Source organism: Phycodurus eques, chromosome 1, assembly GCF_024500275.1.
Source record: "Phycodurus eques isolate BA_2022a chromosome 1, UOR_Pequ_1.1, whole genome shotgun sequence".
Classification (NCBI taxonomy): domain Eukaryota; kingdom Metazoa; phylum Chordata; class Actinopteri; order Syngnathiformes; family Syngnathidae; genus Phycodurus; species Phycodurus eques.
The window spans coordinates 49,038,187-49,050,904 of NC_084525.1; the positions used below are offsets into that span (position 1 = coordinate 49,038,187).

Below are 12,718 nucleotides of genomic sequence, written 5' to 3' on the forward strand. Positions count from 1 at the left end.
CCAACTGGAGACTTGTACGCCAGCCAAATGACACTTATTAGCTTTTTGTGTGAGAGTGTGTGTTTGTGTGTATTTGTGCATTTGCAAGGGACACTAATTAGCAGAGCTAGTGCACCTACTTCCCTACTTCCTCGGGACCATATCCTGGGATAGTAATTATTAGGTACGTGTGATAAATTCCAGGCCTTCTTCCACCCGTCAAAAGATAGAGCAGCAGGCTGAGGGAGTGGCAAACAAAGAGGAAAGAAGTTTATACTGAAAGTATCAGGTCAGTGTCACACAAGTCAATGAAGTAAAAGACAGGAGAGACCATCATACATACTTGATTCTCACTATTTGGTACTTGCTTCTGCAGTATCGTCCCAAGTACCACTTTTGATGGGGCCCCTCTATCTTTTGCTATGCCTGTCACGTGTGTTTCAAATCTTCTCTACTTTAGCCTCCAAAATGGACATGATTTATTTATTATTGCCCCTGGAAAAACGATTTCATTTATGTCTATAACTAACTAAACACTTGTGACGACACATTGTAAGCAGTTTCTTCAAAGCAACAACTAATCACATTGTATTGAGGAGATGTTTATTCAGACGCTCAACCATACATTCTTTCGATTCCAATATTGTGCAATCACTACTAGTGACCGTAAATTAAAGTTATAGAAGCCATGGTACAATTCGCTGGAATCATATACTTATGATTTTATGCAAAACTATGTAAAGGGGGTCCTTGATTTACGACCTCCGTCCCTACAGCTGCGACATAACCCAAAGTTGTACGGAAGTCGGAACACGCCGTAACCTATCGCTGACTTGTGCTAATACTGTAGAAAAGGCAAAACAACACCCAAATATTTGTATGAAAAACACTTGGCCATAAATATCAAACATTGAAATGAAAATCAGAAGGTAGGTAGGTTAGCATCCCACTCATTTGGGGTTGCAGTGGTCTCAAGCCAGTGGTGAATGGTCAGCGCGAGCAAGGTCTTCTCTGCTGGCCGAAACATTAACAGAAGCACTGGGCTACATTTCCAACCAAAATTCATATATATGTTTCATGAAAGTGTATTAACCTATTCCCAACAGTCTATTCTCTTCATTTTGAAGTGTTTCTCTTGGCTGCACTGCTTCCTGTATGTGTAGTAAATGTTCTATATTTTGTCCAATCAGATTTTAGCCTCTATCTATGTGCTGCCATGTCAATCTAATTTGCCGCAGGGCCTCAGAATGAGTGGTGCTGATTGATGTAAGCGTAGCCCAAACAGTGTTTTAAACCAATCAGATTTCAAATTCGTCCTCGCAGTGCCAACAGGCTGGCCCTCGATGACAGTCAGCATTTCCAGTCGTCTAATTGGTTGGACAGAACAAAACGGGTTCAACCCAACTTCAGCTAGCAAATCTCAACACATTAATGGATTTAAAAATCAAGCATCTCTGGTGAGTATGATGTATTTATTTACTTTCTTTTTTTTTTGGGGGGGGGGGGGGGGGGGTTCATCACGTGATATCATAAATATCAATTCTGAACTGCTCTAGACTGTTGGCTATTATATTGGGTTTTTGAATAGTACACTACAGATGGTTTCTAGAATTGTGATGTGATTTAGTGATATAAAGAGTTTGATTAATTTGGGCATGTCCCCATTGGAGGCCCAGGTACCAAATGAACGGCCTGACAGAATCAGAATCATCTGCATTTGCCACGTATGTCAAAAATACACAAGGAATTTGTCTCCAGTAGTTGGAGCCGCTCTAGTATGACACAAGCCACCGTATAAACTTTGCACTCGGTGGTAACCTAGTAAATGTGTTAACCACTCAAATATACTATATTGTTTTCAAAGACCTAGCTGGTATACAGTATATATTCTTCTTTCAGCCCACTTACCCCCCCCCCCCCATCTTAATCTCTCTTTTCTCTTTCCATTTATCTCTAAAACTCCTATGTTGATCTGGCTCCCCCACTGACCAAACGGAGGAGGTAGTCAAGTAGGGCGGAGCCGTCCCCTGACATAATAACACAGCCAGCAAGCTGACAGCCGACACACATGTCGAAGGTAAACACGGGTGTCAGAGGGCACCGGAGCACAGACAGACATGATGAATGGCCCCGAGTTCCCACGAGGTAACACGCACACAAACCTGTTCAGGAAGAGGAAGGTGATGTGTGGTCAGCTCCACCTCATCACTGCAACACAGAGAATCCCTTTCAGCCACCTTCAATGTCTCATCGTTGCCTTAACACAACAATCGCACTTTTTTGAACACCATACTTGTGCACGCGTGCGTCGGTAAGTGAGCGTCTAATCGCTCGCACAAAGCGTCGACTGTGCGCGTTCTTGTCTGTGTACTGTATGCAAGATCTTTTGAAGGTGACTAATTTCACAATCACATATGTGAGCACAATGCTAATGCAGCCCGATGGGGGCCACAAGCCAGTGCAAACTGTAGGCCGATCCCAAGCCCGGATAAATGCAGAGGGTTGCGTCAGGAAGGGCATCTGGCTTAAAACTTTGTCAAACAAATATGAGCGTTCATCCAAAGAATTCCATTCCGGATCGGTCGTGGCCCGGGTTAACAACGGATAACGGTAACGGATTAGTGGCTATGCCCCACAGGTAGGATGTGACCTAGAGGTAAAAGAGAAATTCTGGAAGGAGCTAGACGAAGTAGTTCTGAGCATCCCAGACAGAGAGAGAGTCGTAATTGGTGCAGATTGTACTGGACATGTTGGTGAAGGTAATAGGGGTGATGAAGAAGTGATGGGTAAGTACGGCATCCAGGAAAGGAACTTGGAGGGACAGATGGTGGTAGACTTTGCAACAAGGATGCAAATGGCTGTAGTGAACACTTTTTTCCAGAAGAGGCACGAACATAGGGTGACCTACAAGAGCGGAGGTAGAAGCACGCAGGTGGATTACATCTTGTGCAGATGATGTAATCTGAAGGAGGTTACCAACTGTAAGGTAGTGGTAGGGGAGAGTGTGGCTAGACCGCATAGGATGGTGGTGTGTAAGATGACACTGGTGGTGGGGAGGAAGATTAGGAAGACAAAGGCAGAGCAGAGAACCATGTGGTGGAAGCTGACGAGTGTTGTGCAGCTTTTCGGGAAGAGGTGAGACAGGCTCTCGGTGGACAGGAGGAGCTTCCAGAAGACTGGACCACTGCAGCCAAAGTGATCAGAGAAGCAGGCAGGAGAGTACTTGGTGTATCTTCTGGCAGGAAAGGAGAGAAGGAGACTTGGTGGTGGAACCTCACAGTACAGGAAATCATACAAGGAAAAAGGTTAGCTAAGAAGAAGTGGGACACTGAGAGGACTGCGTGAGAAGTACTTGGTGTATCTTCTGGCAGAAAAGGAGAGAAGGAGACTTGGTGGTGGAACCTCACAATACAGGAACTCATACAAGGGAAAAGGTTAGCTAAGAAGAAGTGGGACACTGAGATGACCGAGGAGAGGCGAAAGGAATACATTGAGATGTGACATAGGGCAGAGGTAGAGGTGGCAAAGGCCAAACAAGAGGCATATGATGACATGTATGCCAGCTTGGACACTAAAGAAGGAGAAAAGGATCTATACAGGTTGGCCAGACAGAGGGATAGAGATGGGAAGGATGTGCAGCAGGTTAGGGTGATTAAGGATAGAGATGGAAATATGTTGACTGGTTCCAGTAGTGTGCTAGATAGATGGAAAGAATACTTCGAGGAGTTGATGAATGAGGAAAATGAGAGAGTAGAAGAGGCAAGTGTGGTGGACCAGGAAGTGGAAATGATTAGTAAGGGGGAAGTTAGAAAGGCATTAAAGAGGATGAAAAATGGAAAGGCAGTTGGTCCTGATGACATTCCTGTGGAGGTATGGAAGCATCTAGGAGAGGTGGCTGTGGAGTTTTTGACCAGCTTGTTCAATAGAATTCTAGCGTGTGAAAAGATGCCTGAGGAATGGAGGAAAACTGTGGTGGTGCCCATTTTTAAGAACACGGGCAAGAGAGCTAGAGGAAGACCAAAGAGAAGGTTGATGGATGTCGTGAAGGAAGACATGAGGGCAGTTGGTGTTTCTAGAGGAGGATGCGGGGAAAAGGATGACGCGCTGTGGCGACCCCTAAAGGGACAAGCCCAAAGGAAAAGAAGAAATGTGAGCACAATGCTGCTGTATTGTTGAACAGTAAAACAGCAAACGTCTATGGGTGTGCATTGTAAAATATGCGCACTTTTTCCATGTTTTCATGGCGTACTTGAGTCTGGAGTGAGAGCGTCTAGGCCCTTCAGACAGATCAGTGAGCGGGGACATGACCTTGCCGCTACAGCTGGACTCTTGAGTGTTTTGCTGCCGTAACCACGGCGATGGCTTTACAGAGACAGGATGTCTACATCGGGGATTTGAAAGTCATAACGTTGCTATTGCTCCAAGCTTCATTATGCCATGCTTGCTTGTTTGCTCAGACTTGCCAACGAAAGGTCACAGGAGGAAACTTGATGGACAAAGGAGTGAACATCAATTACGGTACGTGACGTTGGGATTTAGGGAACGGTAAGACTTGGCTTAAGACTGAACATTTTTTTTTTTTTTTTTAGTAAACAGATGTCCAGCTGTTATACAGTAGAGGCTTAAAGTGTCTTCTTTAATGAGTGAAAAGTTCGGAGTACATTTTGGTTTTTCAGACTGATTCCATGATTTCTTTGGAAACCTGAATTGGTTATTTGTTCTTTGAAAGATTTTGAGCAGTGTAACTTTATTGTTAAGACAATAAAACACTTTTTTTTTTTTTTAGAGTGCCAGTCAAACACAATTGGTTACACCTGCCTAATCTAAAAGTAAGAATCTAGTCCAGGATGTCATTTCTAATATTTTGTCTTCTGCTGAATAAGCAAGCAAACAATTAGAAGCACATCCAGTTGTACCCCATGGCAAACCTAAATCACAATCATAACGATGGACAGTGTCATTCAAAACTGAGCATTAATGATCTTTGCAAAGGCAGAAGTTTTGATTGTATTGAATGACAGTTGGCAGTTCTAATATTGTAGATAATGACGATTATCTTTTCTTTTTTTTTTGTGATTAGATGCGAGTGAAACTTTTGGATAGTAATAATCGTCAAGGTCTGCCAAAGAGGATTGCAAAAATCTCACCACTCCTCCTTGATCTGCTAACCGGTGCTGAAGAAATCACTCAAAGTGCTGTTCCAAAGTTTGCCGCCGTGGAATGTTTATTGGTATAGCGGTACATGGTGGCTTACAGAAACACCAAACACGGCTTGCTCTCATGTCATTTGCAGCTCCACTCCTTGTTTTTCTCTGCCCTTTCTTCTTTCACTCCTTCCATCATTCCCTTACTTCTTTTCCTCATCAACCACCCTCTCAATCAATCACTCCCTAAATCTACCATCTTTTTTTCTATCATTTACTATTCCCTCCCTAAATCATCTTCTGCCTCTCTTGTAATTATTCTGTCTTTTGACAAATGTAAGTGTGATAGATGCCTCATCTTTCAAATGTTCAAGCAAAAACATTACTACTTCTAACAAATCTCCTCTTTGATGTAAACAGTACAACGCATCGCGTCATGCTTCAAACTTCTGCCACTTCTCTTCGCGAGACAAGTGAGGTGCGGGAAAGACCTACGGAAGGAAGCGGTCAGTTTTTTGAAATAAAATAGTCTGCAGATGTGCTGCATACAAATGAGCCAAAAAAAATAAATCAAATCACTTTTCATCCTACTTTCTCTGCTGCCTGGTACCAAATGATCCACTCGGCCGCCGCCGCCGCCGCCGCCGCCACGTAGTTGGGCACGCCGGCTCTCGATGCATTTAATTACGAGTTCTAGAGTGCGTGTGTGACTACTGAAACTCCAGTCTGACTGACATTGAAATGAACCTGGCGTATAATTTTGATATTTGTAAATCTACATCTGAAAGAGACAAATCAAAAGCTCTTTGATCGATTAGTCGAATTATTACTTTTAAAAATACTTTTCAACACTGAATAACCAGGAGGCTTTTGCTCTGGCACTCACCCCCGCCCCACACACACACACACACACACATTTTAAAACATTGTCACATTGTTTGCTACAGCTGGTCATTTTCAATTTTTTTCCCCATTTAAACAAATGCCACACTACAATTGAAAGAAAGAGAAACTTGGCGCACACACGCGCGCACACAAACTTTTCTCCTGATTTCTAAGATTTAAATGGTTCAATGTGTGCAGACCGAATTGGATTGCAGCCTTCTCTGCTGCAAGGACCTCCCTCCATCTCACATTCTCCCATTACTTCACATTCTGTAGCCTCTCGGTCCCGTTTGCTTGTGTCTGCGCTAACTTGAACCAGAGCTGTGCTGTGGGAAAATGGTCTGTGAGTGTTTGGCTGTGTGTATGCATTTATCTAGAGGAGAGAGTGATCATATGCAAGCATGTGTGCTAATTCGGCATTCGTATGTCCGAGGCACCTTAAGATGCCAGTGAGTCTCACAAAGCTTCGCTCCACTCGCAGATCAATGGTCTTCTAATCCTCATCGTCGGTGACCCAAAACCGATGCTTCTGACCTCCTCATGCACACTGCGTTGCATATGTAGAGCAGACCGCACACACACACACACACACACACACACACACACACAATCATGGCCTCCGTGCCCCCTCCATCACCTTTTGTGAGTGTAGACTTACGTCGGCATATGTCATTTTGATATTTGTGTCACCCAACCATCACACTGATATTCTTCCTCAAATATGGCTGTAATGCTAATAGAAGAATGATTTAAGACTAGCGCCAGCAGACTCTACAAGAGTAATTCAATTGCCAAGCAAATGTTCTGTGTTTGCATTTTCACATCTAAAAAAGAGACACAGCTTGTGACTGTGTCCTGCTGGAAACCACTGCTTAGATGGGGGAAAGTGGAACCGATAGGATGATAGTTTATACCATATACGTGTTTCCATCCGTTTATATGCACACATTCTCTTTGCAAGACAATGGAATTAAAGGTTCCAATGATTATGTGTGATGTCATTGTCTGACACTGGGTGTTGGTGTTTATGTTACTTTTCTGACGGCTATATTTTCAGCAACATGCACCTTCCACCAGAGACGTCAAAACAAACGCATATGCAGTTCCTCCACTGACACATCACTGAATTCACTCACACAGTCATACACTGAAACACATCCAGTTATACGTTTTTTTTTTTCATTTTCTTTTTTTTTTTTTTGTTAAACACATAAGCATCACACTTTATTACAGCTGCTCTCTCTAAGCTGAAGCTGCAGCACCTGTACTCAAACGCACGAAAGCAACAACTGATCCGACTAAATCTTCATGCGATATCCATGGGGGACTCATATGCATATATATTGCTTTATCATTTCATCTTACATCCAACTTGGGGAAAGCCCTTTTTGCTCCAGCATGACTGTGCCCAGGTCCAAAAAGCAAGGTCAATTAAAGTTGCCATGCCCCTTTGGGATGTGTAAAATTTGCTAGATTGTGCCAGAAGGAGGCACAGAGTTGGCAGGAAATCGGAGCTTTCATCAGATGCAAAACGTTTGGCCTGACTCTGACCTTGTATTTGAGTTCTCTATACGTGCGCTCAACCTTTGCTGCCGTACTATGCCCCCCCCCCAACACACACTAATGTAAACTAAAATTGTTCGCAATTTCATGTCATCCAGCTTTCTAGGAGGTTCAGATTCAGTCGCAATCAGACAAAATCTTTCAGGCAACTTTGAAGGACACTTTGAAATGGTTCAAATGACCATAAAATGGACAAAAATGACAGCCATCCTGTGTGTTTCAGGTCATGGGTTTTTGAGACTCGGTTGTGGGTCTGCTCATGATAGACACGCCTGAAATTTCATTGAGTGAATTTGGACAAATAAAAGCTGGGGGGAACCCCTACCAAAGGTTTTCATCAGGTTGACATTAATATAAAAAATAAAAAATTATAATAATCAGTGACCACAGTGTACCCCAACGCTCACTTTAAATCAGCAGGCATACAGCCGCAAATGTTGATGACACACTTATTAATTCAATCCATGCATTTAAGGAAGGAAGGAAGGAAGGAAGGAAGGTAGATAGCTAGGTAGATAGGAAGGTAGAGTGGGTAGAGTGAAACTAACTTCATTTCCAGAATCTCCTCCAGCTGTTTGCGTCTTTCCTGCCGCAGGCTGCTGAGATGTCCGTCTCGCTCGTGCAAGGTCTGCTGAGTGGAGGCCAGATGCAACTTTGTCGCGTCCAGTTCCTGTCGTGTCTTCTCCAGGGCCCCAATCAGCTCTTCCAGCTAATCAAGGGGAAACATACTTTGGTAATAGACAGTGCCTGATTGTTTATGTCTATTTCATATACACAGGTGTCAAACACAAGGCCGGCGGGCCAAAGCCGGCCCGCGAGGGGGTTCAATCCGGCTCGCAGGATGAATTTGCAAGTGAAAAAAATACATTTGGGGTTGGGTGTAATTTTGATAATTATTATGCTTATGTAGAAAATGGGGTGCAAATAATTTCTAAATCTTCATAAATTGAATTCATTTGAAGTGCAATACTATATTTTTTGGTTCCAAATACCTGTGACTCAACATTTTGTGCCTTTGAATACAGTCACTGTGATCAGGTATTAAAACGTGATCAGGTATCAAAACGTAGATGCTAAAATTGAAGCAAAAAATTCTGAAGAAATCTGAGGTTGTTTTGTAAAATCATAAAACTATAAAAAAAATGTACTTGTATAGCTTTGCATTAAAAGTAAGGGGAAAATTGTATGACATATGCTATGGTTTTACTGGTCCGGCCCACTTGATATCTAATTAGCCTGTATGTGGCCCCAAAACTGAGTTTGAGTTTGAAACCCTGCTATGTATACACTGATCAGCTACAACATTAAGTACACCTGTACGGTATAGTGGGATCCATAAACGTATCAAAATTTAACAGGGGTAAAGAAGTACAAATAAAAAGACATAGTTATACATACATGTCACTAAATAAGGTACCGAGACTGAATAGAAACACATCTCCGAATGATTCAATGCAGCTCACAATAACGTGCTGACAGTTAAATGAATATCTGCTCAATCTAACCTACGCAACATTGCTTTTCATAAGACTTTTCAATACAGATGTTGTATTGGCTCTTCTTAGATTGTGCGGGTGTAACTGACAATGTTGTGGCTTGTGTAAAAAGGATAAATTTAGGCGAAATGAATGAATGGAATGTATGGCTGCTTGAAAATGGGGGAGGTCAAATGACCGCCGTCTGTTGCGGTAGCAGCTAGTCTTTTCTCTCCTCCTCTCCCTTTGGCTTGCTAATTTTTTATTTTTTTTTTTACACGCTGGAGTGTTTGTCTAGTTGATAGCAGGTGAGATCAATGAACATGCATGCCCTCCAACCATTCAGGCCCACTTGTCCCACCTGAGCGTCTGACAGACAGGATGTGACCTTAGGGCATCATTATCCGAACACAGGAAGTATGTAATTGTGTGACAGCAAGCGCTTCACAAAAGGATGCACCGCCGTAGTACCACGACGCCATTGTAAAACTAGAACAATTCATCTTTTTTCAATTGTGGCTTTCCCAGATAAGACAAATTATTGTTGGATCTAACATAAAGAAAGGGAAATAGAAATGAAAGAAGTGGAACGCACTCCATGGGGTGGGGCATAAAAGAAGGAGTGGGCCTCTTTTATGATGGGGCCAAATCGTTCGCACATTTTCAGGACGCTCTCCATCTCCGCCTGTTCTGTAGGTGTGTTTCGCAGATGTCAGACAGTCTGCTCGCTGTTCATGCAGATCACACGCTCGCGAGAGTAGAGGGGATTAACATTGCAGAGTACAGTACTTTGAAATGCAATTTTGATTCATAGTAGCCTGGAAACGTACTGAAGCATCGCTATAAAACTAAATCGACCCAACATCCCTGGCAACAACATTTAACCTCACAACAGTCCAACAGCTAGTTCACCCAGAAAACAACATATCAAAATGTCTAACATCACGAATCAAAGTCTGACAGCACATGAGAAGTGGGGGCATTGATAAATGGATGGCTTGGAATGATTTTCATTGTTTGATGTTTTTGTTTGAAAAGCTAAACTCTCCATTATGAAAGCCAAGGGTCACCTACATCACACATGGATCTGTCAGCCCCACACTGGTCCACCACCCAGACTAGCCCGCGTGTCACAATCACATCATTAATAAGGAATACAATGCATTTTAGTGAAATTAGGGCCCTGATCAGCTTAGCGGCGAGCCTGTGCGTGCTAATTTAGCTCAACTTCAAGGGAAAGACTCACAGCCTGGCTAAGGCTTACTAAGACTGGCTAAGCTGATTGAGGGCTCAGAGGTAAGGGCCAAATCCCCCTTGTCCATTTTCATCGGTGTCGCTGGTTCAAAGGGCGGGTTCAAATGCCACAGGGGGGAGTGTGGGGTGCAAGAGATTTGGACAGATAGTGGGACAAAGGCAGAAAGAAAAGAGTGGAGATAATTGGGCGAAACGAGTTGAGAAGAGAGCTGGCTGAGAAGGAGGCTCGGGACGATGGCGGCAGGGGACGGACCGAGACTACATTGAGGGTGTGAAGAAAAGCGACCCAGAACATTACCACGCTCCATTTTAGCCAGTCAGGCTGATGGAAGACTTTCAGCGCATTACATCTCATGAGACTGATTACTTTGAGACACAGAGGAGAAGAAAGAACATTTCAAGGGGGGCAAATGAGAGAACGCCAGGAATGGTGCCAAGATCAGGTGATGTTTTACTGACTCAATACGGAGAGGTTTTTTTTTTTTTTTTTTTTCTTCCCCCTCCTTAGTCTGGGCCACGGGTGGCAGACTGACAACGGTGGAACTGCATGCTTATGTTCACATGCAGCCTCCGTCTTGCGTGCATGACGTCATGTTGGCTCGCAGTGTTCAATGCGTTGACAGCAGCGAGCACAGAGCATCATGGGCACAGAGCAGCTGGAGCCCTGAGCCAAATGGTTACCTTTTGTTGGGGAGACAGCATGACTGCTAGATTCTGGCTCAGTATGCATCAAGTCCATTCACCAGCGTGACAGCACAATGGCTCAGTATGTTCTCTGCATGTAGGGGCCCGATTTTTTGGGGAGGCGTTCCGCAGTTCACAGGGGGGGGGGAAAAAATGCCTTGGTGCGTGTGAAAAGACCCACCACCATATTTATACATTTCGTTCCCACCTGTCACTAAAGCTTGCTTGCTAAACACTAGTTGTACACACAGAGACTGGAAATAGTAGTAGTATAATAGTACCTGAGGAGGTTAAACTGCTTACAACATACAAGGCCTTCACAAAAAAACTGAAAACGTGGCTAGTTAACACCTATAGCTGCCAACACTAAAAGACAAGTATGTTATGTTGTTTTTTTTTGTTATGATCAAAAAATGTGTGGTTTTATTCTCTCTTAATAGTATAGTTTAATTATGTATCCTGTATTATATTGTCTTGTAGATGTATTTCACTGCTTTTTTACATCATGGCCAGGGGACTACAGATGAAAACTAGCCTTCTGGCCAATTCTGGCTTTTTTAACCATGTGTACTTTATGTGTTTTATGAAATTGTATTGTCCCCTTTCAAATAAACTGATTAATAATAATAATGAAATAGAAAAAAAAAGAAAGAAAAAAAAAATCAACATCTATCAAAATGCATGTAAAATGTACCAAAAATTAACAAGTAAATTCCAAACTTTGTGAGCTGAAGATAAATATATTATTTATTGCTGGGAAAAAAAGTGAATGCTTAAAACTCCAAGCCAAGAAGTTTTATGGTCCACAGATTTGAAACTAGCTTGATGCTCACCTCAAACCCGCCGATCTCTCTTCATCTTCAAGAGGCTTTTAGAAATTGAATTACTGTCCATGTAATTCTGTTTTGCGTTGAACCTACTGACTGTGATTGATGTCCTTGTCAGTAAAGTATTAAAGACCCTTTAAAGTAAATGCAGATAGTTGTTTCGAAATACATTAAATTACATTATATAAAGAAAATTGCTGAAAACCTGTGCAAAAGACTAATTCCAAGTAGTACTGAAGTGTTAGCTTTCCAGTTATCCTAATTATTATTATTTTGGGCATGGCTATACGATGCGACGATGCAAGGCGTCCGACATAAACTCCCCCCGCCAGTTTGCAGTTGCAGTTTGTTCGCATTAGTGGTTACTTGGTGCAATTGCGAGTTACTTAATTATTACCTGGTAGCTCTCGAGCTAGCTGGTGGCTAGTGCCTCTCATGGCGGCATGAAAAGCCTTGCAACGACCCAGTGGGATGTATTCCAGCCACCGGCAGTTTTAAGCGGATATATTTGAGGCTTGAACTTAATGCAGCCCTATGGGGGGCACAAGCCAGTGCAAACTGTAGGCCGGTCCCAAGCCCGGATAAATGCAGAGGGTTGCGTCAGGAAGGGCATCCGGCTTAAAACTTTGCTAAACAAATTTGAGCGTTCATCCAAAGAATTCCATACCGGATCGGTCGTGGCCCGGGTTAACAACGTCCGCCACTTTGACCCACAAGAGCTGAATTTCTAAACTTCAGGGCACCGTTGAATTCAGCTACTGAGGGTCAAAGTCGAAGAAGAAGAAGAAGAGGTGGAAAGCGGGTTCTTCGGCAGAAAGAGAAGAGGAAAGCACAGAGCCTAGAACTGAATGTGGGGACTTTGAATGTTGGGACTATGACAGGAAAATCTCGGGAGGTGGTTGACATG

At 43.1% G+C, this 12,718-nt stretch overlaps 1 protein-coding gene across 3 annotated transcripts in view; it reads right to left on the reverse strand.

Moving 5' to 3' along the window:
• LOC133413262 (ERC protein 2-like) overlaps nucleotides 1–12,718 on the reverse strand; it is a 135,420-nt gene that overhangs the window by 64,107 nt on the left and 58,595 nt on the right. For 2 of the 3 annotated variants that reach the window (XM_061697410.1, XM_061697401.1), the window contains exon 11: nucleotides 8,120–8,280. In XM_061697410.1, the coding sequence (XP_061553394.1) occupies nucleotides 8,120–8,280 (161 nt within the window). Of the gene's footprint in view, nucleotides 1–8,119; nucleotides 8,281–12,718 lie in introns of those variants that run through there. The other variant, XM_061697429.1, reaches the window with a different exon arrangement.